Source organism: Emericellopsis atlantica (genome assembly GCF_019669845.1).
Source record: "Emericellopsis atlantica unplaced genomic scaffold F5Z01scaffold_1, whole genome shotgun sequence".
Taxonomy (NCBI): domain Eukaryota; kingdom Fungi; phylum Ascomycota; class Sordariomycetes; order Hypocreales; family Bionectriaceae; genus Emericellopsis; species Emericellopsis atlantica.
Window position 1 is genome coordinate 655204 of NW_025764703.1, and position 23831 is coordinate 679034.

The following is a 23831-nucleotide window of genomic DNA, read 5'->3' on the forward strand; positions in this document are numbered from 1 at the left end:
GTGGCGGCGCCACGATGAGACGCCGTGCACCAGGCGTCTGGGGACGGATGGCATATTGATCGCATTTAGACTGTGGATTTTCATGTTGGTGTGGACGCGCCTGCGCAACTCGTGAGCAGGCCAGACTCTGGTAGAGAATACTGGTAGAGAGAAATAGAGTACAGCTCTTTGTACATAGCTTTTTGTATGAGGACGATTACTTGTGTGTGTGTGTGTGTGTGTTGTACTTGTCTGCATTTTCATGGTGATGAAGCGAGGATGTCTGTGCTGACTCATCCGCCAACCTTCCATTTGAATCTCAACCACAGCCCGAGACTTTTCTCTTCAAGCGACAACGACCATGTCGACTTCAGAAATCGTACAAGCATATCGCACGCTTCACCGGAAACTCCTACAAGGCGTGCAATATGCCCGCCCCGCGCGTTACACTGTGATACAAGCTCTGCGCTCTGCCTTTCGTGAGCCGAAAGCACAGTTCGATAGAGAGGCCATCAAACGAACAACTTGGTTTCTTGAAGCAGCAGCGAAAGAGAGGGGCATTGAGCACCAGATATTGAAAAACCTGGTCAAAGTTCGAGGCTTGAGGGGCAAAAAGGAGCCGTGGCGGAAGATGTATAATGAGAGTCTCAGCAAGAGGCCGTAAGTTGGCAAGACGAAGAAGCGAGGAGCCCAAAGCGCTAATCCGTGGTAGTGATATCAGCAAAGACAATGCGTATCTGCATTACGACATGACAGTCGCCATGTTGAATAAGACTATGGGTTTGTGTCTACGGTAAATACGGAGTAGCGGGTGGTTGATCGAGCACATTGCAATGTAACATTGCTACGGCACTTGGCGCAATTCTGGCACAGCAGGTAACAAAGGGATTCACCGGAACTGTAGGAACCAAATATTTAGAAGGAGGCTTCGTGCATTCGATGATGCAACTCCCTTCCGAATGCCATGCTGAAACTCCAAGCTATGCCATTTAGTGATACAAGCGATTGATACATGTGCGCTAGACCGCAGGCCCCAGAGGCTTCTAACCGTTGAGAGGCTCTTGCAGGTCATAGCCCAACTCTTCCAGTATCAGGCTGTCCAGCGTTGACCCGTCGCGGGCGTACACCCAGTGTCCTGTCGCGGTGCCCTCCTTGTCATTTTGACCGTCGCCAAAAATGCACCAGTCGTACCTTTTGGGGCCCGAGATTGGCGAAGAGAGCCAAATTTGTTTGTTTGGCGGTTGCTTGTTGAGCACATACGTGCCCTTCTCAGGCACGCGGATCGTCATTACGCCAGACTATCACATGTTTGTTAGCAACGTAGAGCTACCTTGGAAGATAGGAGGGGCATACGGCGAATTCCACATCAATCTCGTCGGCCTGGTCTTGAATCTCTTCAAACTTCGCTAGCGCACGATCGAGGTAATGGTCTGCAACTTCGTGGTATTCCGCTTCGGTGAGCTCGACTGGCTTCGCGGGACCACTGGAGGTTGTATCTGTCGAGTGCTTCGCAGGGTGCTCGGTATCGGGCATAATGCCCTTGAATCGCGGGGCGCACGTGGAGAAGGAAGAGAGACGAGCTGATGAGGCGACTGGCCTGTAGGCGTGCGATGAAAGGTTGGCAGGTCGAGCAGTGTTGGAGTTCCGCGCAATGCGCAACAGGGCCCTTAGCGACGGGCGAAGATTCGTGCGAGACATGGCAAAAGATCGTTTGAGATGCGCCCGTTGTGTTCGGTTCGTGAATGTGCGGATGGGCAAAACACCGTATGCGGTCATGAGTTGAGGAAACAAAGCTGTCGGCAATTGAGTGTGCCTAGACCATCAGCGGTGCCGAACAAGGGCCGCCAAGCGTGACGCGCTCCATGCAGGAGCTCTCACCAACCCCACCACGTCGACCCCAACCCTCTATCATCACTTGTTAATTAATTCATTACTTCTTAGGGCACCGAACTGCGCAAGGTGCGACGACGCTTACCTCTGCCATTATGATCAACGCATTTCTAGTGTTCAACGGACAGGGCCAGCCTCGTTTGACAAAGTTCTACACGCAGCTTGTACGCCGCTCCTGAAACGGCAACCAAGCGCCACGACATGCGACTGACCTTCTCACAGGAAACAAGCATACAGCAGCGGTTGATCTCGGAGATCTTTACACTTGTAAACAATCGACCCGCTGGATCGTGCAACTTCCTACCGCTACCACCCCTGCTCGCCGCATCGGGGACTTCACAGACCTCCTCGGAGGAGCAGAACGACGTTCCAACCCTAGTGACGTACCGTTCCTATGCGACCCTATTCTTCATCATCATATCGACATCGACCGAATCACCACTCGCCCTAATCGATCTCATCCAAGTCTACGTCGAAGCGCTGGATAAGCTCTTTGAGAATGTGTGCGAGCTGGACCTCATATTCAACTTCGAAACGCTGCACGCGACACTGTCGGAGATGATCATAGGCGGGGTGGTCATCGAAACAAATCTGGACCGCATAGTATCTGGCGTCAAGGCCCAGGGCACTGTGGCGAAAAGACCGGTGAACGAGGGCCGGAGTACTGGTGTCGGCGCAGGGCTGGGCATGGGCTCGAATTTCGCGTGGACCGGACGGTGACAGAGAAATAATGATTTGCGATTTGCTCGAAGCGTCATATATACCCGCGTACCAACAAATAAGATTTTACACCACAACGCCGGGGAATGCAAGAATATTGTACATGGAGTTGTTATGGCTTGGGCGCAGGTTCAGAGCTTTTGGGGTTGATGGGAGGCGCATCTCTACGCCGCTCATACCGTTTCTCCGGGTCCATGACACCGAAGATGGTGCCGACTTTCGCGACAATCTAACTTGTCAGCATAGGACATATCATTTTGTATGTAAAGACTCCTTACCTCGTCAGCTGGCTTGTACTTCTGGCCATAGAACTCCATTTCTGCGAAGAAGAGCGCGTAGATCAAGGCAGCTGCTACTGGTCAGCACCTACGGTAACAGAGTACGTCTTGAGCAGCGTTACGAACCCGACACCATTGTAAACCGCAGTATCTTCGTGCCCCTGTCCCATTTTTCAGAGTACTGCGACTGCACCACCCTTCGCTTGTACTTCTTTTCGAACCGCAGCTGCTGCTGTGGCGTCAAGTCGGCAAAGTTGGGCGGCCATACTTTCTTCGCTCTGTAAGGGTTGTTGGCGATTGTCAACTTCGACCGTGACGCGGACGTCGGCGCAGATGTCTCAGCTGCTTGCGCCAGCCTTCGAAGAGTAGTCCGGAACATCTTGGTGAATGGCCGACAGTCGCCAGCGACACTTGGATTCAGTGGTTGAAAGCCGCGTTGCGTGCGATTCGCATCGACGCAAGGATGTGGCTGACCAATGGCTCACCAGCCACACCTAGTCCCTTAGCGCCACTCAACCCCTGCAAAAATGCCCCGCGATGAATTTCCACCCCTCCTCGCTCTGTTTGGTTGTGAAGGACCTCTCTCGTGACTCAGATTTTCTTCCAAGGGAGTCCATCAGTCAAGTCATCCTTGGTTCTGGCTCCGGTAACCTTTCGAACCTTACGTGCGTTCTCTGAGTTACCGCACGAATCACGTTCAAGATGGCTACGACAAGTGCTGTCCCCGAGGCTCTGGAGAACCTGCACATCTCCAAGACCAAGGAGCTCAAAGGTGTAAGTACTGGATTTGTTTTTTGCGAAGATTTATCGGCTCACGCCTACCAGACCGAGAAGCGCGATACTCTAATCGCCATCGAGAAGAAGTACCAAGCGAAATGGCAAGAAGAAGGCATCTTCCAGGCCAATGCGCCAACGACAACTGAAGTGCCCCTGCACTCGATTTCTGCCGCCGAGCTTCGCGAAAAAGAGCCCAAGTGGTTTGGAACCATGGCCTACCCATACATGAATGGCACTCTGCACGCAGGTCACTCGTTCTCCGTCAGCAAAGTCGAGTTTGGCGCTGGTGTTGCTGCCATGCAGGGCAAGCGCGCTCTGTTCCCCATGGGTTTCCACTGCACCGGCATGCCCATCAAGGCATGCGCAGATAAGCTAGTGAACGAGGTCAAGATGTTCGGCAAGGACTTTTCGGGCTACAAGGCACCCACCGAGGCTGTTATCGAAGAGAATAAGCCGGAGCAGGCGAAGAGAGAGGATGTCACCAAGTTCACAGCGAAGAAAGGCAAGGCCGCGGCCAAGCAGGTGAAGATGCAGTACCAGTTCCAGATCATGCAGGCGGTCGGTGTACCGACAGAAGATATTCATCTCTTCGCTGACCCTCAGCACTGGCTGAAGCACTTCCCACCCCTGACGATACGCGACCTCACCAACTTTGGATGCCGAGTGGATTGGAGACGATCTTTCGTGACGACCGACGCGAACCCCTACTACGATGCGTTTGTCCGATGGCAAATGAACCGTCTGAAGGAACTCGAAAAGATCAAGTTCGGAAAGCGATACACCATCTACTCGATCAAGGATGGCCAGCCGTGCATGGACCACGACCGCGCAGAAGGTGAAGGCGTTGGTCCTCAAGAGTACACAGCCCTGAAGCTCAAAGTCAAGACATGGGCAGACAAAGCTGGGGAGATCATCAACGGCCTCAAGCTCGAGGGCGCCAACTTCTACCTGGTTCCCGCCACGCTACGCCCGGAAACGATGTACGGCCAGACCTGCTGCTTCGTCGGTCCCAAGATCAACTACGGAGTTTTCAAAGTTAACGACAACGATTACTTTGTGATCACCAACCGGGCTGCCCGCAACATGGCGTACCAAGGCGTGTTCGCCAAGGAGGGAAACATTGAACAAGTTGCTGAAATTCAGGGTGCCGATCTCGTAGGCACCTTGGTGAATGCCCCTCTCTCGATCCACAAGGAGGGTGTTCGAGTCCTCCCCATGGAGACTGTACTGCCCACAAAGGGTACTGGTGTCGTTACTTCGGTGCCCTCAGACAGCCCTGATGACTACGCTACCATCATGGACCTTGCGAAGAAGGCTGAATACTATGGTATTCAGAAGGAGTGGGCGGAGCTCGAGATTCCTGCTATCATCAACACTCCCTCATACGGCGACAAGTGCGCCGAATTTCTTGTCAAGAAGCTCAAGATCTCGTCGCCCAAAGACACCAAGCAGCTAGAAGAGGCCAAGGAGCTCGCCTACAAGGAGGGCTTTTACCAGGGAACCATGGTCATTGGTGAATTCAAGGGTGAAAAGGTTGAGACCGCCAAGCCCAAGGTCAGGAAGCAGCTCATCGAGGCTGAAGAGGCATTTGTATACTCTGAGCCTGAACGCAAGGTTGTCTCCCGTTCCGCAGACGAGTGCATCGTGTCTCTCATGGACCAGTGGTACCTTGACTACGGCGAGGAGTCATGGAAGCAGACTGCCCTCAAGTGGGTTGAGAATAAGGATGGCAAGGGCATGGACACCTACTACGTCGAGACCAAGAACATGTTCGAGGGGTCCTTGAACTGGCTCAACCAGTGGGCGTGTGCTCGCTCCTTTGGCCTTGGGTCCAAGTTGCCCTGGGATCCGCAGTTCCTCGTGGAGAGTCTGAGTGACTCGACCATCTACATGGCCTACTACACGATCGCTCACTACCTTCACAAGGACATCTTCGGCCGTGAGAAGGGTCTTGGTAACGTTGGCCCCGAACAGATGACCGACGAAGTCTGGGATTACGTGTTCTGCCGCAAGGATCTCGACGACAAGATTCTCAGCGAGTCCAAGATCCCCAAGGAGACTCTGGAGAGCATGCGCCGCGAGTTCGAGTACTTCTACCCCCTCGACCTGCGAACATCGGGCAAGGATCTCATCCCTAACCACTTGACCTTCTTCCTCTACGTGCACCTGGCCATATTCCCGCCCGAGTACTGGCCCAGGAGTGTTCGCACCAACGGTCATCTCATGCTCAACGGCGAAAAGATGAGCAAGAGTACCGGTAACTTCATGACGCTGCACGAGATGACTGCCAAGTATGGTGCTGATGCTTCGCGTATCGCCCTGGCCGACGCCGGCGACGGCTCGAATGACGCCAACTTTGAGGAGGATGTTGCCGATAACAACATTCTGCGTCTGTTCAACCTCCGCGAGTGGTGCGAGGAGCAGGTTAGGGACCAGGACCAGCGTCGCTCCGGAGAGCTCAACAGCTTCCAAGATGCCCTCTTCCAGAACGACATGAATGCCATTGGCCGCGAAGCCGTTGAGCAATACACTGCCACCAACTACAAGCTTGCCCTCAAGGCTGCTCTGTACGAGCTCATCAGCGCTCGTGACTTTTACCGCGAGGCTTGCGCAGCCGGTGGCATTGAGATGCACAAGGATCTCGTCCTGCGTTACGTTGAGCTGCAGACCCTATTGTTGGCTGTCGTTGCTCCTCACTGGGCCGAATACATGTGGCTAGAGGTCCTCAAGAAGCCAGAGACTATTCACCGGGCTCGCTTCCCGGTGCTCCCCGACGTTGACGCGACGCTATCGACCAAGCGCGATTACGTTCGTAACACCGCCTCCAGCGTCACCTCCGCCGAAGGGCAGCAGTTGAAGAAGAAGGCCAAGGGCAAGGAGACCTCGTTCGATCCCCGCAAGCCCAGGAAGCTTACCGTTTTCATGACCACCACCTGGCCGTCGTGGCAGGCCAAGTACATTGACCTGCTCAAGGAGATGTGGGATCCCGCCACGCAGTCGATCAACGACAAGGAGCTGGGTGCCAAGATTGGTAAGATGGGCGAGATGAAGAAGGCCATGCCCTACGTGCAGGGCCTCAAGAAGAGGCTGCAGAGCGGTGAACCAGCGGACGTTGTCCTGGCACAGAAGCTAGGGTTCGACGAGAAGGAGACACTGCTGCAGATGGTGCCTGGCCTGGAGAGGACCTCGGGTCTGACAGCTTGCGATATTCTGGAAGTCGGCGAGAGTGGGAAGAAGGGAGTCAACGCGGCCACTGGCCAGGAGGTGGAAGTCACGGTGCCCTTGGCGGAGAATGCGCGCCCCGGCCACCCAACGTTCTTCTTTGAGAATGTCCAGGCATAGAGTAGAGATAGATGATGGCATGTTTGGTAGATGCGTAAAAGATAGCCTTTGTGTATACAACTATGACCTCGATGGAAAATGGCTGCGATTGGCCGTTCTAGACCGAGTAAAAAAAATGAGTCTGCTTTACGGGTACTGTATTCCCTCGCGATGCCGTGTGTCTTGTCTGATTGCAAGCTTAAGCAATTGGTGATGAGTCCAGTCTGCGACTACATGAGTGTCCAGAACGACGTTGCTAATGGATCTCTTCCAGATAGCCAACCAGACATTCAGAAAGCCCTCAACGTCATTAGGGGCATTCGGTAACAAGCAAGGTCTGAACCGTCTGGTAGCCTTGCATCCATGATCCTTTACGCGTCGCGCGGCTGACGCGGCTCTAAAGGTGCTGCATCGCACTACGTCACTTCGCGACTGAACAAGAAAGGAAGCATGCACGGCATATCAACCCTTGTGCATCGACGAACAGGGATAGCTCCCCGCGCAAGATAAGAAGCTGATACCAAAATATTGAGCTTGAGCTTCTCAGAAGAGCTAGAACTTGGAATACATAGCCAAATCAATTGTTGCTGCTGTCAGATTTCTGTAGTTTGCAGACTCATTTTGACAGGAGTATTATTAAGGTACTTATTGATACGATAGTATGACTTTATTAACACGTGACTCGTGAACATCGTGAAACACACCCCCACGCCCGTGTTTGGTCGAACTTTTTGACATTGACGAGGCAATCTGCCGCGCAAGCCAACCCACACTGGTGACACTGATTGGGGAAGAGGAGGTTCAGGGAAAGAGGGGGACTCATTGCACTCACTCAAGTTCTCAGGTGGGAAAGACGTTATTATTAATGCCAGCCCGTGATGATCCCCTTTTCCATTCTCTTCTGGACGTGTCTCTCTAATTCGGACGAGCAGTCATTTGGCTTCACCACAATGCCATGCAATTGGGTTACTATCGCCTGCAAGGAGGAGAAATCTGCACTCAATATCTCACTGTTCTCGGCGCTCGCCAAGCCAATGCAGCCTGCAGGAGCTCTTGTGGTGGTCTGTACCTATCCAAGTTTGCAGAGCGGGAAAATAACTTTTCGAGTTCTTGCCTCCCCCTAATCAGGCCAAGCCATCATGGCGAAAAGCCACACGGAGAGTTAGCCATTGCTGGGCCGCTGGCTTCTCTCGTGGTTGGCAGGTCCACACCACCACCAGCATCGGCGATGCAGGCGGAATTCGCAGGCTTTAGCCAGTGTCGGCCCGCCATTGCCAAGCAGTCTACCTTACCCATTAACCAAGAAGACGCTGCATGCATGATAGAACAGTAGCGCGGGCTGCTGCACTCGCGCTGCGAAGCTAGCATGATGGCATTCTGACAGCTACTGCGAATTGGGTTTTGGCTATCATGCTGAGGTTGTGAACATCCAGTCATCGGAGATCCCAAACTGGCGGCCAATGGAGGGCGCTGCACGACTGACAGGAAGGTACTGGTAGCGCCGAAATTTGAGGGAGGGCCAGTTGGGAAAGTTGAGAGCAACAGCCGTTCAGTGGCCCGGTGCAGGCCGTGCAGCCGTGCTCCATGTCGATGGTTCGGTGGGCCAGGCCCAACAAGTGTTCAGGGGTCTGTGTTAGTGCTTGCCAGTCGAGACCCAGATGTGGGCAGGCTTAATCGCGCTCCTAGCCTCCTCCGTCCATGCGCCCCCGTGGGTTTGATGGTTACAATGAGAGCCGGATTCCTTGACCTGGTTCTTGTTTTTCTTCACTGATCCCGGTCTCTCCTCCATATTTGCCAACTTGCGGACGAGTGAGTGTCAGAAAAAGTGCCGCAGGACGTCACAGCATCTGCTGGTATCGCGCTGCCTCGTTTGTTGCTTTGCAGAGTTGGTATATCAACATCCGGACCCGGACCCGTCGAAACCTGCGTCAACAGCTGCTGTGCGGCCATAATAACAACACACAAATCGCAGAACAGCAACATCATCAGCCTAACTATTACACAATAATTAATCACTGGCGACTCAGCACCTGTGTGCTCGACATACATCTTCGCCTCTATCACTCGACTAAACCTACTGTTTGTGTTGAGTATCACCAAACACTCACACACCTCAGAACACAAGTCGCCGCCAGCGTTCAATACGAAGGAAGCCCTCTCTCAAAATGCGCCCCTCTCACATTCTCGCCATATCCAGCGCCATTGCTGTCCAGGCCAATACACTTGTGCCTGCCCAAGGGGTCGAGACGACCGTAGCGGTGGAGGAATACGAGCCGCTCACAACGCATGTCAGACATGCCGTACCCGGCAACTCGACAGACATTCCTGCCCACCCGACCGCAGGTGTCATCAATGTTACTGGTAAGATCTTATCTTTACAAAACCACGTGTGTACAGAACCTTTCACTAAGTTCGTATAGGCATCTCGACAACAACCATTGCGGCACCTACAGGATCAGGGCTCCCATCCATACCTGATATGGGCGCCTTCTCTCAGCCAATGAAGAGCTCAATGGCTGGCTTGTTAGGCTTTTTCATCGTTGGCCTAGTGCTTTTATAGCCTTGTGAGCTGAGCACGACGTTTGAGTATTCGTCGCGCCAGAGGATACATTCGCATACGAGGGGCGTTATTTCATGGCACGGTTGCCACGCATTCTAGATACCAGGTAGCGGGGTTCAGGCGTTTCAAAGGTACATTTTTGGAGAACAGCGTCGTTAATGAGGCATCAGCGAGCACATTGCTAATGCTTTCGATGGTAATGATAAATGTTTCAACTACCGAATGGATACATGTTATCTGCTCTATTCCGTGTCAAGTGTGTGATTTCCGTAGCCGCATGATGCAGGCCACGCAACGCCAGACATGTCCCTCAGACACACTGATAAGACATCCTTTAGGTCTCTGCGATCGGGAGTGTGCGACCTTGCCGAACAGCAGCCGGTCTTCTGTGCCCTCAACTAGACCCAACAGACATCTCGCAGCGCCGAACGCCCGACCGCATCAACAGGCTAGGAAGTCTGACCAAGTCCTTGGCAAAATTCGCTGCTCTAGCCCTGTGGGAATACTATCGTGTACGGGTGTACACATGTGTAGCACAGGTCAAGGGCGCAGTGCGAACCTGAATATGGGAATCGCGCGCAAAGCGAAGCGTGAAGTGATGCCCTGAGCGGAGATTTCCGCTGTGCTGAGCATCACATGTTGTCTTGGAGGTGTATCTTATTCTCGATGTTCTCGGGCGGCGATGGGAATCTGGGACCCCGAATCGCCAGACGGCGGAGGCTTAGGGAGGTCATCCTGTAGGTGGTTAGCTTCGCCTACAGAACAGGTTCAGTGCTGGCATACCAAGTCGAAGATGACGCGGATCATCAGGCTGCAGCTCGGGCAGACGGCAATATCTTCTTCGTCGCGGAGGTCGTCGAGTTGGATCTGGAATCGATCGCCACAGGGACACGGGTAGTGGTACATCTGCAGCGCCTCGTCAAAGGTCATATCCTCGATTTCGATTTCATCGTAGATGGAGAGGTTCTCGTCGTCGGACATGATGATAGAGTGAGTGGGTGGACCGATCTGGGAGGTAATACACTATGCGATGGCGAAGGACAGAAATTCTTTGGATATGACCGCGACGATGTCCCGCGACGAAAATTTACCCCACAGATGTGGCTGAGCAGTGGGAGACAAGTCTGTGGCGCAACGTGTGGCTGGGATCACATGTCGAGCTACCGCGTGGGGACGGTTGCCGTTCGCAAATCCGGGGGCCGCCCTTGTGATTATACCGAGGACCTTAGCAGCGCAACCAACCCCATGATGGACCGAGCAATTGCTTCTCCAACGTTGCTGACTCGGGACCTCTGCGACATCTGAAGACACTTCATGCGACCACGTGCACCTCAGTTCCTGAATTGTGTTTATTGTTTGTTGCTTTCAGAACACTTTCTTGCGCGCGTGTCTTCCTCCGACAGTGCCATGTCGTCACAGACGACATAGTCACTCCGAGTCAAGGTCAATTGCTGCACCTTTTCAAGAACCATCACGTCGTCTAGGGACGCACCATTTCGAGAATGGCAGCTCAGTCCAAGATCCCCATTCCTCCGGAACGGACACTTCGAACCATCGTGTCCCGCCTGACCAGTCTCTACGTATCGAACCGAACGCGCATATCACGAGCCGTCTGGATTACCTTGTTCATCGCCCTCGCAAACCGCATTCGCCATGCCGTGTCCGAACAGAAGGCTGCATCGGCACGCGATGCTGCGCAGCGGGAAGCGCGGCGAGGCGTCACATCGTCCACCGACTCGAACGAGAAGGATGACGGGAAGCCGAGGAAGAAAGTCGAGCTCAACAGGGAGTTCTTTCGCTCGCTTCTCCGATTGCTGAAGATCTTGGTACCTGGTTGGCGGTCGAAAGAAGCCAGATTGATCACGAGCCATACCTTCTTCTTGGTGTTGAGGACGCTGATTAGTGTTCGCGTGGCTGAGATGGATGGTGCGATCGTCAAGGCGCTGGTCAAGGGCCGTGGCAAAGAGTTTCTAAAGCGGATTGTCTGGTGGATGATTATTGCCGTACCGGCGACATTCACGAACTCCATGGTTAGTCTAACAGACGCGATCGCTGACCTTGCACTGACTGGTCACAGCTTTCATATCATCAAGCAGAGCTCTCGCTCAAATACAGGACGCGCCTCACCCAACATATCCACGACAAATATCTCTCGCAACTCACTTTCTACGGGATTTCGGCGTTGGACGACCGAATAAAGAACCCCGATCAGTTGATTGCAGTAGACGTTTTCAAGTTTTCCAACAGTTTGGCAGAACTTTACAGCAACCTCGCCAAGCCATTTCTTGACATGGTGTGTAGGCTTCCTCCGGTTGCTTGCTTTTGACTTACCAAAGTAGACTATCTACACATACTCCCTTTCCAAGAGCGTGGGAGGAGAGGGTGTCATCTTCATGACGCTGCTCGTACAACTATCTGCCAATGTCATGCGGGCACTTACACCCCCATTCGGCAAATACGTGGCCGACGAAGCGAGACTTGAAGGCGAGTTCCGATTCCAGCATTCGCGGTTGATCGACCACAGCGAGGAAGTCGCGCTGTACGGTGGACATACGGCCGAGAAGGACACACTCGACAAGGGCTACTTCACGCTGATCAAACATGTCAACTACATCCTGCGACGACGATTCTACCACGGGTTCATGGAGGACTTTGTCATTAAGTACTTCTGGGGCGCGCTTGGCCTGGTGCTCTGCAGCGTCCCAGTATTCGTCAAGATCCCAGGGCAGGTGGCGATGAATATGGGCGATCGCACCGAATCGTTCGTCACGAACAGACGCATGTTGCTGTCGGCATCGGATGCCTTTGGCAGAGTCATGTTCTCCTACCGTGAGATTATGGAGCTGGCTGGCTACACGTCGCGAGTCGCCTCCTTGTTGGACGTCATGGACGACATTCAGTCTGGCCACTTTGAGAAGAAATTGGTCTCGGCCTCCAGCGTCGAAGGGAACGAAGCCGTGTTGAAGGGGCGCGGGACCATCCACGAGAGCAGCGACATTACTTTTATTGATGTGTAAGTTTCACATGCTCTAGGACTCTAGTGCTTTTGATCACTGACCGCATTGCAGACCAATCATTTCGCCCAACGGCGACGTTCTCGTGAAAGCCCTGTCCTTCTCTCTCAAGCAAGGCGATCATCTTCTCATCGTTGGCCCCAACGGCTGCGGCAAGTCATCGCTGTTCCGTATCCTCGGTGGTCTGTGGCCAGTCTATGGCGGAACGGTGTACAAGCCACCTTTCAGTGCGATCTTCTACATCCCCCAGCGCCCCTATCTGTCGCGGGGATCTTTGCGCCAGCAAATTATATATCCGGACTCTCTGCGCCAGATGCGCTCTCGTGGCGTTACCGATGCTGATCTGCTGTCCATGCTGAAGCTACTCGGTCTGGAACACCTCGTGGAGCTGTACGACGAGGGCTGGGATGCCGAGGCTGAATGGCGAGACGTTCTCTCTGGTGGTCTCCAGCAACGCGTCGCCATGGCCCGTCTATTCTACCACCGCCCGCGCTACGCGATTCTTGACGAGTGCACCAGCAGTGTCACCCTGGACACCGAGAAGGCCATGTACGACAACGCCAAGGCACTGGGGATCACTCTGATGACGGTCAGCCACCGCCGCAGTCTGTGGAAGTACCACACACACATTCTGCAATTCGATGGTCAGGGGAACTACGTGTTTACCAAGTTGGACGCTGACAAGCGCCTTCAACTCGAGGATGAGAGGGAAGATTTAGAGGTCAAGCTGAGGCAAGTGCCTGAACTGGAGAGGCGGATGGCTGAATTGGAGGAAGCCCGAGCTGTAGAAGTCGCCTGAGGGCGCAAACCGTAGTGAAGATAACTTATTGCAACATAAATCTTCTCATGGCCGTGCTTGAAGAGTTGCATGACACTTTCAAGTCATGCTCGTAGCTAGTTTCCCAAAATTGAAGTGGATTATTACATGGGCTTACTTTCAGGCCGATTATACATATCGTCTCCCTCTTCCCAGGTAGCGTCTGGCACGTCTCCGATCTTTACATCTCCTGAGCTGATTCTCCCTCCAATCCAAAGCCAGCTGCATCAGATTGGGAGCCACTTGCTTATAGTAGTTTTCGCCCCCCAAGTTCTTCACGTCCCACCCAATGACATGGACCTGGGGACAAGCAACCTCCGATTCAGTGCGGCCTGTCATAGGGTCATATCTCTCGATTGAGACCTTGGGACACATGGCGCAAATGTTGAATAGCTTTTTCTTGACCAGAGGGTGGCTGGCCTCATGTCGGTCTCGCTGGGGTCGTGACCACGGAGTCCACTGTGCACATGCGTCTAGACACAGCATGTCGTCCACGTTGTCGTAAAAATGGCTGCTCGCGACAATGTTCTGGTAGAAGTCATATTCCAGGAACGCGTTGAGCTCTAGTCTGACGGAGCTTCGGCTGATGATGCCCCTGAAGTGCAACTGAAAGGCTGGTTCAAGACATTCCGTCTTGAGCATCTCGGCAAAGGGTAGTATGCTACACTTTTTCTTGGGATTCCATCGGTGTAGCAGAAACCGGAATTGTCGAGCAAGTGCCTGGCTTAAATCTTCAAGCCGCTTTTCTTGTCTTGCTTCAAACTCGTTCGATAGAGCTATAGCTCGTACGGCTTGGAATGTCCACTCGCGGATAGTAGTAGAGTCTGCCAGCCAAATTAGCAACACACTATTGGAAAAAGGGGGGCTGACGGGGCCTACGTACCTCGCTGATCCCATTGCATTGATTTCCTTACAAACTTCATGAAGTCAAGCTCGTCCTGGAGCAAGTCCGCCAAGTCATCCGTGAAGACGACGCTGATGATGGCTCGCCAGATGAGCGAGGCGATGATTTCTTGATCCGCGCCGACGAAGGAAGACGCTAGAGCCAGGTCTGGAAATATCTCAAGAGCCTCGCACATGCCTTCCAATCCGCTTCCCTGCTTTTCACTCGTCTCGAGAAAGTTCTCGTGGAGGAATTCGTAAAAACGTCGGTCTGTGCTATTGGCAGGATACCAGCCTTGCAGGAGCTGTTTTGTGATTTTCTCTATGCCGATATTAATTCGCTGGACCATCTGCAAGTTAAACTGTTAGCTTCTTGGTGTAGACATCAGTTCAGACTATAACTTACACTTTGCACCGTCTTTGTAGAAAGGGTTTCCGGGAATGGGTCGCCATCTTCTTCATCTTCGACGTCTGAGCCAGGAACATGACCGACTGACTTGTCCCGGCTTGACGACTGAACCGATGGCAGTTTGATTCTCTGAAAGCCACACAGAACGTCGCAGAGCCGATGTAACAGCTTTTCTGAGCAGTCCTCATGGCGTTTCGGGTCATCAGGGAGCGCCGGACTGCTCTTGCTTTTCTCCTTGTCGTTGGAATTCACCGACTTTTTCGCTTTTGTCGCAACATACCTGAGCTCGCATTCACCGAAAGCGTCACAACACGGTGTGAGCGATGTACAGTCGTCGTTCGGACAGTATATGCAAGCATCTCCAACTGAAGTATTCGGACTGGAACGAACCTCGTCCCGACGGCGGGAGAGGTCCGGGTATGAAACTCTCGAATCGCCCTCCGGGGACTCATTGGACTCTGGCATAGACGAAACAGCGGGCGCTAATGAATGGCTTGTGGTAGAGAGATGTGTTCCGGGGTTTCTTGATTCCTGGGCGTCGGGACGGGTAGACATGCTGTGTAAAGTCATGAAACAAGTTAGCTGGTGTTGATCTGTCTGCAAGACCAGTACTAACGCGCAGAGATACGTTCCAAGTCGGCTTTATGAATGCGACAAAGCGCGAGTATCCGCGACGGTACGACCAGGCATGGTTCACTCTTTCGCTGTTGTTCGCGGCGGCGTGTCTGTGGCTCGTTATGCAAGCAAACGCTCTGTCGGTGATTCAAGACTTGATACGGTCCGTTCTTGCTTTCAGGGCGTCTCTCCTCATTATGCTAATCAACGGACAGTGGCGGGCGTATTCTTGTTGCAAAAGCTCGGCCGCGTTTGCTTTGTTTGTCGCCCGCCCCTTTCACCATTGTCGTTTGCCCACAAAGGAGGCCCTCGTCACCACCCCTTTGTGCTTCCTGCGGCGCTCTCGAACAAGCCTACAGAATGACAAGGACTCTGCAATTGTCGATAAAGGAAAGGAGACTAGCTGAGGAAGCAAGGCCTCAAATGGAGGCACTCGATCCATCTTCAGCGACTACAATGGAGCGGTCTCGCCAGCAGATAACTGACAATGCCCAGCCTATTATTCCTCTTGTCACGATTGAAGCAGGAGTAGATGAGGACCAGGTTGTCAGAGTTTCACACTACAGGGATGCGAAGCTGAGGTTTGCACACAGCACAATCAGCCCCGGTGTGTCTGCCGACGATGTCATTCTCGTTGTGATTTCAGAAGATGCCTCGATGAGGATCATCGAATACTCTGTCGCCAGATCGGTAGGCACGGTTGTCTATCTGGAACAAGTCGGAGAGAAAGACAATGTCCATGTTGCTTGGGGCGCGGATGCTCTCGATGAGAGCTTTGTGCGATTTCTCGACACAAAGTACAGCAGTTTGGGCATCCTCAACAAAGAGGCCATCGAATTGGCGTTGGTGCACTTCAAATCAAAGGTTTGATGTCGATCCCTTTGTTGAAGTACAACAATGCTCCACGAACACGGTTTGGCTGACAGAGGAGGCAGATCAAATACGACTTTGACAATCGCTTGGACGACCCTGAAGTGGCGACCTACTTGCCAATCAAGACTCAGTCGAGGCAGGGAGTCGAGATCATCTGGGACGCCCTAACGGCGAGAGAGGTTCGAATCATTCTGGACCCTGTCGTCGAGGAGACCATTTGCTTCTTGAAGGGCAGCGTCTGCAACCGCGAGAGATCAGTGTGGGCAGTCATACCGATCGGCCCCTTTTTCCGCTGCACTTATCTGACGACTTGTCTTCAGGCCGCTTTGCGGCCTGCAGCTTACATGCCTGTACGAATCATGCCAATGGCTTCTCCTCTGGAGTCGGCCAGCGTCGCAGCCAAGTCACCGAGGTTCGAGACGAGCTATGGCATCTGCATTTGTGAGAAATACATTGAAGCCCTCCACGGACACTTGTCACGCAGCAAGTGTCGCTCCACAGTGAGCGGGGATATTGGCATTGAGTTGATGTCTTGGTTCGTCAAGAAGGTGACTTTCATGTTGTTATTGCGACGTGTTGACTTGATCTGATTTTCTCCATAGGGCGACACAGTGGCCGAGAACGAGACACGATCTATCGAGTTTTGGCAAAGACACCTCGGTCAGAGCGGGAGGCCAAAAGCCCTCGAATATGCGATTCTCTATGACAACGCTGGCCGTGAATTAGCTTCTCGGAGCTTGGAGATTGATGATCATATGGCTGCTTTGGGCACAGTCTCTGCAGACCTGAGTGCGGTGCCCGAATCAGAACTTCCCCGGGTCCACGGGGCCGACAGGCAGTGGTACTATGAGTTCGACGTGAAGATCGAAGTCACCTTTCAACGAGAAGGAGTGTCGTGTTCGATACGGTGCAACGGTTAGTCTGACCCACGCAAAAGTGATGTTCTTACAAACTGATCAGCTCCAAGACACTCGGTACGGTCCAACTTTCCTCGGCTACGAGCGAGGCATCAAAAGCAGGGTAATCTAAAGTTACTGTGTGGCATCGATCGTAGGACATGGTTCGTGAAAGTCGGTTCGTCATAGTCGAATACGACTGAGGGGACTTGTGTAATTCCGTTGGCTTCTGGGGATACGTACGAATACAATATGATGGTACAGTGTACATGATTGACTTCGCAAGCCCATACTATACATGATATACAATCGTCCCAGCCGCACCGCTTTATGGCTTCCAGTCCTTCATGTGGTCAAGGATCATCCTGGCCCCTTCGTCAGGAGAGTGCTGCCTTCCAAGCGCCTCAACAAAGTCACCTTCGGGATCCATCAAGTAAAAGTAAATGCTGTGATCCACGAGGTAGTCTTGTCCAGGCTTGACGTTCTGAGGCGTGCTAAAGTACACACGGTACTTCTTGCACAAATCCTTGATTTGGTCGTACGTGCCAGTCAGGCCGACCATATCAGGGTGGAACTCCTCGAGATAGGCCTTTAGAGCCTTGGGGTCGTCACGCTCGGGATCGCAGGTGATGAAGATGGGCAGGAGGTTGGACTCGGGGGCCTTCTCCTTGACAATGTCTAGCATGCGGGCCATCTTGTCGAGCTCCTCGGGGCAGATATCGGGGCAGCGCGTGAATCCAAAGTAGACCTGCTCTGTTAGTTTGATTTCCTCTCCATCGTGATGTTGTACGCGGACTCACCAAAGAGTGCTTGCCCTTCATCATCTCGCTAGTGAACGTCTTGCCATTCTGGTCCAGAAGCTCGAATGGTCCGCCAACCTTGGGTCTACCCATGCCCTTGGATGCATCGGCGATTCGCTTCCTTTGCATGCGCTCCTTCTCGAATTCAAAATACCACATCAGGCCAGCGCATGTACCGACAAAGAGCAAGCCAGCTTTCCACGAGAACGGCTATCCTTCCGTTAGCAACTCTGACTTATGGGCGGCGCGGGACCCGTCGACCTACCCCAGTGCTGTACCGACTCTTCGCTTCCTCGACCGTCTTGTATTTCCATCTCTTCTGCATGACGGGCTGTCGTGATTGCATCGGCGCGCCGGGAACCGTCGGGCGAATTTGCTTGGGCTGCAGGGCGCTGCTCGCGTAGCAGCGCTGGCACTGCCGCGCCGAGAAGCGCGCAGCCACGGCTGACATGGCCTTTGTGGACGAAACGACCGCGTTCGACATTGTGTGTTGGCAGTACGTACTTGCGTAGTGCTGGCCAAAGGTTGAAAAAGCTGTCATAGACCCGCGAGATGATGTCGAGCCAGAATTGGTAATGCAGAGCGCTAGTGGACCCACTCTTTCCCGCTGGGCTGGTGTCGTGACTGGTACCGGGTAGGCTTACCAGACGACTTAGTCATCTCACTCACCTTAACTCAAAGAATGAGGTTACTTCACCTTGAACGCGTCAAGATCAACGCGCCAAGCACAGTATTATCGTCGTTCCATCCCTATGAGACATTCTGGAGATTATTTCTCAGATTTTAAATAACTTCTTTTGAATCGAACGAGTGGCCGGGCTTCTCGGCCCCTCACGATCCAGTCATCAAGCATCTCCAAAGACTCTGCTTTACGCATCATCCCACAGACTGCACATGTGAGCTATGGATTCAACAAACGGTGAGCAAGCTCGCTTTGAGCTCATAGACGCACACGTCAAGAGCGAAAACACACCGGCCGCGTCGCCGCAGCCTTTCATCGCCGACTCGACGCCGGCTACAGACTCAAAATCACACATTGTACCGACACCTTCGGCAGAAGACATGGTGGCGACCAACGGCGCACAGCCTTCCAAGAAGAAAGGCACAGCAAAAGTCACACAAAAGCCGGTCAAGCGGCCGAAACCTTCGGGACCACCCAAGAAATCCGCCAAGAGAGTCAAGGCGGAGGACGCACTCGCGGAGGAAGGGTCACAAGCAGAGATGGAAGACGGCTCCGACGATGACATATCAGATGATAACACCTACTGTATCTGCAAGGGAAAGGACGACCATCGATGGATGATCTGCTGCGAGAAGTGCGAGGATTGGTTTCACGGCGAGTGCATCAACCTGTCCAAGGAGGTCGGGGAGACACTCATCGAGAAATTTATCTGTCCGAGGTGCACGACCGATACATTTACATCACTCTATAAGAAGACGTGTGGGCTAAAAGGGTGCCGCAAGCCAGCCAGGTTGGCGGCAGATGGGGATTACAGTGTATTCTGCTCGAATGAACACGCCCAGAGCTGGTGGGAGAGAATGGTGTCGCGGCTGCCCAAGAGCCGAGGCAAGACGGGACTAAGCGACGAATTGACACAGGACGAGCTCATGGCGCTCCTGGCCAGTGGTATGGGGACTGTGGGCGAGGACGGCATGTTCCGGCCGGTGAAGACACCGTTTCAGGATGGTGTGCCCAAGCTGGCGAACGGCGATGGCGGCAACGACGGTAAGTCGGCGTGCGGCCCGTCGCAAAGGCTAGACTAACAGGTACAGGTGACTCAAAGGAGGACCTGTCACATATACTGACCGCTGAAGAGACAGCCATCCTTCAAAGGGCGGAGAGAGCCCGGTACAGTATGGCGCAGGAGACGATACTATGTGATCACATGAGGACCTTGATCGAACTAGCCATGAAGCGCCACCGACTGGCCGTCAAGGCTGGACGGCTCGCGAAGAACAGTTGCGGCTACGACCATCGGCTCGACACGGTTACTGCACCCAATGCCTTCGCCGCCTTCATCAAGACCCCTGAAGGCGAAGCGATTCTCAAGAACAAGAGTCTCAGCGGCGGCGTCGACAGTGACGACGACGATGACCTGCGTGGCATGTGTGAGGCCAGGCCTTGCAAGGCCCATCGGGAATGGGCGAAGATACTGATGCATGGTGTCAAGTGTCAAATCCGCGAAATGGTCCGCCAGTCAGCCGAGATTGATGACGAGGAGAGGGTTGTTCGCGATGCGGCCAAGGAGCGGTGGAAACGAAAGCTCGCTGAGAACAACTGGGTAGAGGCCATTTACGACGACGACTGATCATCCGACGTCTGTTTCGCGTTTTCTTTGCCCACGGAGAATCATGGCATGGAGTTCAGGCGTTTGTGAGCGGCAAACGAAGTTAAGCCTACCTTAGTGTTCGCCCTATCCCAACGTTTCACATCAGCTGAATCTTATGTTATCCAGGGTCTAATTTGCCTCGAAGCTGAGAAACTATCGTACCACCACGGTGTCCTATTCCAGGGCGTTTGCTCCCATAACGCCCACTATTCAGCCGGGGACTGTCAGAGTCTATTCAATTTTCGACGCACAACTTGAAAGCTTCAGAAATTTTAAGTTATCTCATGCTGCTGGACCCTTAAAAGCAGGGCCCCCTTCGCACTTGCCATCTCTTTCTCTGAGATGTTTCACATACACATACTGTTTCTGAGCGTTGGTGAATTCATCAATTCTCCATCACCCTCCCTCGATTTTTATTCCATCTATCCGTGGCTGGCTTAGCCCTTGCCGGGAAGTATGAGTACCAACCGTATTCGAGATTGCCCCTATCCATCGCGCCGCGGCTCGTGGGTTCGCTTTGAGAGCTGTGACGACGGGGAGATCTGGGAAGCACGGCGCCTGGTTATCACACGTGGATCCGAAGTCCTGTATGACTCGGAGAATCACCAGCACTCCCTTGCCCGGTTCGTTACCAGCGGTCCTGACGCGCTGAACATAATGTAAGACTCACCCCCTGCTAGCTCACCGATCTTCTGGATTCACTAACAAACGGCAGCGCTTATGGCGAGCTACGTCGCGTGAGCATCGCTGGGAATGAAAGAAGCCAAGCCTTTATCCGGGATCAGAGAAATGACAACGGATCCCCGGACAGCTCGGACTTTGAGAGAGAAACCCTGCGAGACCCCATCCCAAGGGATCAGTTTCTACGGGACTACTCAATCTATCGGTCGCGCGTTCCACTTACGGAGGCGCGCCTCGCGGAGCACGACAACCGTCTCCGCATGTCGTCCGTGCCTCATCGTCGTGTGGACGTGCCAGCGAGTCCACCATCACCACCAGCATCCCTGGAACCGACCGCATCACCGGAACCGTCAGCATCCCCAGCACCAGACAGCCCCCGAGACGGCGACGGCGACTACGACAACGACTATCCAGACTCTGTCACAATCGCCGCAACGAGTGACAGCACGTGCTGCGACATGTGCAGCACCTCCTCTATCGAAAGGAGGCGGGCGAGGCAGAGGGAGCTACGCATTGCGCAACAGGAAAGGCGCGCCCTACGTGCCGCAAGGACAATAGCACGTATAATGGAGTGGCGTGTTCGTCTTCCATAGAAGGGAAGTTGCCATTCCACGTCCGAAGAAGACGACCGCCCGTCCAAGAGGCGGCGTTTAGTGTGATCTTGACTGGGCGCCCTGGTGTCTTGATAATACGGCTGTCGAGCCAAGCGACGGACACTATACCCCAGAGAAAATGATTTGCTTGATACCCGAGCACAGCGAACGCCGGAGGGCGTGTGTAATGTACGTGGACAAACTGACCTCATCCAGCGCAATGAGGACTATGCTGATCCTTATGCAGAACCACTGATGCTGTGGCCAGTTAAAGCCGCTTCGCCAGACACATTCGACAGAGTCTGGGCTGTAGGCTTGCGGTTGCGCTGCGCATATGTACACGAGGATTGGAGTTTGTTACTTGCCCTCCGGCTTAGAAGCGAGAAATAATGTTATTATTGTCATGTTCATCTCTTTGTCGTCCATCACTTAATCGCATCGTAGTAGTAATACTGTTCCCGCGTGGCTTCATGAGTAGAAGGCACCCAGTGGCCAATTCTCACAGTTCACAAAGGCTATAAATGCCACAGATTTGCCATTGACCTTGCGTCGGATGCGAATCTACAAGACGATGACTCTGTGAAGCATAATGAGCCTGACGTATTATCCTAATCAATCCTTGCGACAGAAACGCGTCTGGTACACGAAGAGTGCATATGCAGTCCTCGCGAGTCGCAATAAAAGGCCAGTGGTTGGACCAGTTACGCGCTGAAGAAAGAGAATGTATGGACCCCCTGGTTCATTATCTGGGGCTCCTACATGTTGCGAACCTCTGCGAAGGATCAAATGCGTAGCATGGAGCGTTTCAGCCCTGCAGGTGCTCCACGGATGATCCTCCACCGCTCTGTAGACCAGCACAGAGCTGGCGCAATTCGTGTGGTCTGGTCGACTGGGAACTTCAAGCATGAGTCTTGACTCTTGACTAAATACCCTGTCAGCACTGTATACTGCCAGTCTGCCATGCATACTACGTAGGCGCGGGCCGGGGAACAGGGTGAGATGAACACCAGTCAAAGCCTCGACGGTGTCCAGGAGTATAGGTTCCGTCATACCTTGCTTCCAGATCCAGGCACATGATTTTTTTCTCACTCTCAAAGATACGGCAGTTGCAGATCTCACCCGTGTCCATCCTCATCTCCTATTCTTTTGTCGTCCCTGTTGATTCGATAGGCGTCTGCGTCGACGCGTAGCTTCAGTCAGCCCGCGCCGGATACGGGCTTTGAAGTGAGAACAGTCCCCTCTATTTCATAATGTCCATCACATCGTTCGAAGGTCCCTTTCCGACCGACTTCTCCGTCCCGGACGGTTGCTCCCACATTACCGGCAACTCGATTTTCGGCTTCGACTTTGCATCGTCATGCTTGCCTGACGACTTCAATCCCGACCCTCAGGCATACTACTCGCCGGGCACTGGCTGCCCGAGTGGCTACACGGCACATGAAGACTGCACGCGGTCCAGCGGGGGAACAACAACAGTGACGTGCTGCCCGTCTCGCGGCGACATCGAGCTATGGTGTGTATCCGAGCCAGGCTCCCTTGTTGGACCGTGGGAGTCTATGCAGTGTACCTGGAGCGCGGGCGACCAACAGACCGTACTGCTGGTAACGACCGATGACGACGCAACAGTGGCCGTCACAATGACGGGGGCCGATGGGATCAACGCCTACGGGTTGAGAATGGTGTATGAGCCTAGTGATCTGGAGGGAACGACGGCAACAACGACAGAAGCCAGCTCGACTGAGCAGCGCAGTCCTTCTACACCACAACCGACGGATGGGGATAATGACGGAGCAGATGCCAACAGTGATGAGAGCTCTGACAAGGGCTCGAGCAACACTGTCACCATCGCAGTGGCAGTTGTCGTACCTGTGGTTCTCATTGCATTGGGCATCGCCTTCTTCCTGTGGTATCGGAGGCGCAAGTCGGTACAGAACGTCGAGTTACCTGCTGGCGATTCGGGGCCTGACATGGGTCAGCAATGGCCGTATCACCCTGGAAACAGTGCCGGACCCCAATATGCCGCGGATGGGGGCTTCAGCACCAGCCCAAGTCAACATGAACCAACTGCTTACGCCACGTCCAACCACCACGTTTACCAACCGAATGAGTTGACAGGCGACAATGGGCATTCTCCTTCTCAGATTCAGCCTGGCTGGTCCCAGCAAGAACAACCACCTAGGGTGTACGAGATGATGGCTGCTCCGCCGGCTAGCGAGCTTCAAGGCGATGAACCGCGAGGCTCATCTGAAGCAAAAAAGACATATGGCACGGCTGTGTCGGTGCGAAGTGTCCCAGGGGAGGGTACTTTCGGTCCTTACGGTGACAATATCCCGCACGAGGAGTCGCAGGCGTATCCGAACCATGGATGACCGTCATGATGTTTGTCAGGAAGGACT

The 23831-nt window shown here is 53.5% G+C and overlaps 14 protein-coding genes across 14 annotated transcripts; 9 read left to right on the plus strand and 5 right to left on the minus strand.

Moving 5' to 3' along the window:
* Positions 1–340: 340 nt before the first annotated feature.
* Positions 341–776, plus strand: F5Z01DRAFT_669727 (uncharacterized protein; the record flags this gene model as incomplete). Its single annotated transcript, XM_046264458.1, has 2 exons — positions 341–639; positions 692–776. 2 exons carry the CDS (start codon positions 341–343, stop codon positions 774–776), a joined length of 384 nt encoding a protein of 127 aa, XP_046122916.1.
* A 246-nt stretch (positions 777–1022) lies between these two features.
* On the minus strand, positions 1023–1755 carry F5Z01DRAFT_632080 (mitochondrial iron uptake protein; the record flags this gene model as incomplete). The annotated part of the gene is made up of 2 exons (XM_046261834.1): positions 1023–1277; positions 1333–1755. 2 exons carry the CDS (start codon positions 1753–1755, stop codon positions 1023–1025), a joined length of 678 nt encoding a protein of 225 aa, XP_046122917.1.
* A 144-nt stretch (positions 1756–1899) lies between these two features.
* Positions 1900–2787, plus strand: F5Z01DRAFT_14598 (AP-3 complex subunit sigma). The gene is made up of 2 exons (XM_046257692.1): positions 1900–2033; positions 2092–2787. The coding sequence occupies exons 1-2, from the start codon at positions 1965–1967 to the stop codon at positions 2587–2589; spliced, it is 567 nt and encodes a 188-aa protein (XP_046122918.1). The 5' UTR covers positions 1900–1964; the 3' UTR covers positions 2590–2787.
* On the minus strand, positions 2702–3246 carry F5Z01DRAFT_669730 (uncharacterized protein; the record flags this gene model as incomplete). Its single annotated transcript, XM_046264459.1, has 3 exons — positions 2702–2818; positions 2868–2938; positions 2994–3246. The coding sequence occupies 3 exons, from the start codon at positions 3244–3246 to the stop codon at positions 2702–2704; spliced, it is 441 nt and encodes a 146-aa protein (XP_046122919.1).
* Positions 3247–3569: 323 nt separating this feature from the next.
* On the plus strand, positions 3570–6986 carry F5Z01DRAFT_614631 (uncharacterized protein; the record flags this gene model as incomplete). The annotated part of the gene is made up of 2 exons (XM_046260824.1): positions 3570–3641; positions 3693–6986. 2 exons carry the CDS (start codon positions 3570–3572, stop codon positions 6984–6986), a joined length of 3366 nt encoding a protein of 1121 aa, XP_046122920.1.
* A 1684-nt stretch (positions 6987–8670) lies between these two features.
* Positions 8671–9710, plus strand: F5Z01DRAFT_641979 (uncharacterized protein). The gene is made up of 2 exons (XM_046262607.1): positions 8671–9326; positions 9386–9710. The coding sequence occupies exons 1-2, from the start codon at positions 9131–9133 to the stop codon at positions 9523–9525; spliced, it is 336 nt and encodes a 111-aa protein (XP_046122921.1). The 5' UTR covers positions 8671–9130; the 3' UTR covers positions 9526–9710.
* Positions 9711–10597, minus strand: F5Z01DRAFT_641981 (diphthamide biosynthesis protein). The gene is made up of 2 exons (XM_046262608.1): positions 10309–10597; positions 9711–10260 (listed from the first exon to the last, which is right to left on the minus strand). Exons 1-2 carry the CDS (start codon positions 10504–10506, stop codon positions 10183–10185), a joined length of 276 nt encoding a protein of 91 aa, XP_046122922.1. The 5' UTR covers positions 10507–10597; the 3' UTR covers positions 9711–10182.
* An 80-nt stretch (positions 10598–10677) lies between these two features.
* On the plus strand, positions 10678–13454 carry F5Z01DRAFT_641982 (ABC transporter transmembrane region 2-domain-containing protein). Its single transcript, XM_046262609.1, has 4 exons — positions 10678–11555; positions 11603–11818; positions 11865–12538; positions 12594–13454. The coding sequence occupies exons 1-4, from the start codon at positions 11028–11030 to the stop codon at positions 13336–13338; spliced, it is 2163 nt and encodes a 720-aa protein (XP_046122923.1). The 5' UTR covers positions 10678–11027; the 3' UTR covers positions 13339–13454.
* A 31-nt stretch (positions 13455–13485) lies between these two features.
* Positions 13486–15202, minus strand: F5Z01DRAFT_632084 (uncharacterized protein; the record flags this gene model as incomplete). Its single annotated transcript, XM_046261835.1, has 3 exons — positions 13486–14180; positions 14240–14588; positions 14645–15202. The coding sequence occupies 3 exons, from the start codon at positions 15200–15202 to the stop codon at positions 13486–13488; spliced, it is 1602 nt and encodes a 533-aa protein (XP_046122924.1).
* Positions 15203–15718: 516 nt separating this feature from the next.
* F5Z01DRAFT_732675 (uncharacterized protein) lies at positions 15719–17178 on the plus strand (the record flags this gene model as incomplete). The annotated part of the gene is made up of 4 exons (XM_046266726.1): positions 15719–16126; positions 16198–16683; positions 16738–17050; positions 17103–17178. 4 exons carry the CDS (start codon positions 15719–15721, stop codon positions 17162–17164), a joined length of 1269 nt encoding a protein of 422 aa, XP_046122925.1. The 3' UTR covers positions 17165–17178.
* Position 17179: 1 nt separating this feature from the next.
* F5Z01DRAFT_641986 (SCO1/SenC-domain-containing protein) lies at positions 17180–18389 on the minus strand. Its single transcript, XM_046262610.1, has 3 exons — positions 18097–18389; positions 17832–18041; positions 17180–17779 (listed from the first exon to the last, which is right to left on the minus strand). The coding sequence occupies exons 1-3, from the start codon at positions 18370–18372 to the stop codon at positions 17360–17362; spliced, it is 906 nt and encodes a 301-aa protein (XP_046122926.1). The 5' UTR covers positions 18373–18389; the 3' UTR covers positions 17180–17359.
* Positions 18390–18511: 122 nt separating this feature from the next.
* On the plus strand, positions 18512–20379 carry F5Z01DRAFT_14731 (Set1 complex component spp1). The gene is made up of 2 exons (XM_046257702.1): positions 18512–19557; positions 19605–20379. Exons 1-2 carry the CDS (start codon positions 18735–18737, stop codon positions 20138–20140), a joined length of 1359 nt encoding a protein of 452 aa, XP_046122927.1. The 5' UTR covers positions 18512–18734; the 3' UTR covers positions 20141–20379.
* On the plus strand, positions 20380–21660 carry F5Z01DRAFT_14725 (uncharacterized protein). Its single transcript, XM_046257699.1, has 2 exons — positions 20380–20820; positions 20877–21660. The coding sequence occupies exons 1-2, from the start codon at positions 20618–20620 to the stop codon at positions 21433–21435; spliced, it is 762 nt and encodes a 253-aa protein (XP_046122928.1). The 5' UTR covers positions 20380–20617; the 3' UTR covers positions 21436–21660.
* A 1025-nt stretch (positions 21661–22685) lies between these two features.
* F5Z01DRAFT_669739 (uncharacterized protein) lies at positions 22686–23804 on the plus strand (the record flags this gene model as incomplete). Its single annotated transcript, XM_046264460.1, has 1 exon — positions 22686–23804. The coding sequence occupies one exon, from the start codon at positions 22686–22688 to the stop codon at positions 23802–23804; it is 1119 nt and encodes a 372-aa protein (XP_046122929.1).
* Between the last annotated feature and the right edge of the window lie 27 nt (positions 23805–23831).

Excerpts from the sequence above, each read along its gene's own strand:
- F5Z01DRAFT_14598 (XM_046257692.1), top strand. The coding sequence starts at position 1,965 with ATGATCAACGCATTTCTAGTGTTCAACGGACAGGGCCAGCCTCGTTTG. Across the intron at positions 2,034-2,091 it reads CAAAGTTCTACACGCAGCTT|GAAACAAGCATACAGCAGCG; the intron begins GTACGCCGCTCC and ends ACCTTCTCACAG.
- F5Z01DRAFT_641979 (XM_046262607.1), top strand. The coding sequence starts at position 9,131 with ATGCGCCCCTCTCACATTCTCGCCATATCCAGCGCCATTGCTGTCCAG. Across the intron at positions 9,327-9,385 it reads AGGTGTCATCAATGTTACTG|GCATCTCGACAACAACCATT; the intron begins GTAAGATCTTAT and ends AAGTTCGTATAG.
- F5Z01DRAFT_641981 (XM_046262608.1), bottom strand. The coding sequence starts at position 10,506 with ATGTCCGACGACGAGAACCTCTCCATCTACGATGAAATCGAAATCGAG. Across the intron at positions 10,261-10,308 it reads TCCGCGTCATCTTCGACTTG|GATGACCTCCCTAAGCCTCC; the intron begins GTATGCCAGCAC and ends AACCACCTACAG.
- F5Z01DRAFT_641982 (XM_046262609.1), top strand. The coding sequence starts at position 11,028 with ATGGCAGCTCAGTCCAAGATCCCCATTCCTCCGGAACGGACACTTCGA. Across the intron at positions 11,556-11,602 it reads CGACATTCACGAACTCCATG|CTTTCATATCATCAAGCAGA; the intron begins GTTAGTCTAACA and ends GACTGGTCACAG. Across the intron at positions 11,819-11,864 it reads CCAAGCCATTTCTTGACATG|ACTATCTACACATACTCCCT; the intron begins GTGTGTAGGCTT and ends TTACCAAAGTAG.
- F5Z01DRAFT_641986 (XM_046262610.1), bottom strand. The coding sequence starts at position 18,372 with ATGACAGCTTTTTCAACCTTTGGCCAGCACTACGCAAGTACGTACTGC. Across the intron at positions 18,042-18,096 it reads AGAGTCGGTACAGCACTGGG|CCGTTCTCGTGGAAAGCTGG; the intron begins GTAGGTCGACGG and ends ACGGAAGGATAG. Across the intron at positions 17,780-17,831 it reads TGAAGGGCAAGCACTCTTTG|GTCTACTTTGGATTCACGCG; the intron begins GTGAGTCCGCGT and ends CTAACAGAGCAG.
- F5Z01DRAFT_14731 (XM_046257702.1), top strand. The coding sequence starts at position 18,735 with ATGGATTCAACAAACGGTGAGCAAGCTCGCTTTGAGCTCATAGACGCA. Across the intron at positions 19,558-19,604 it reads CGGCGATGGCGGCAACGACG|GTGACTCAAAGGAGGACCTG; the intron begins GTAAGTCGGCGT and ends TAACAGGTACAG.
- F5Z01DRAFT_14725 (XM_046257699.1), top strand. The coding sequence starts at position 20,618 with ATGAGTACCAACCGTATTCGAGATTGCCCCTATCCATCGCGCCGCGGC. Across the intron at positions 20,821-20,876 it reads CCTGACGCGCTGAACATAAT|CGCTTATGGCGAGCTACGTC; the intron begins GTAAGACTCACC and ends AACAAACGGCAG.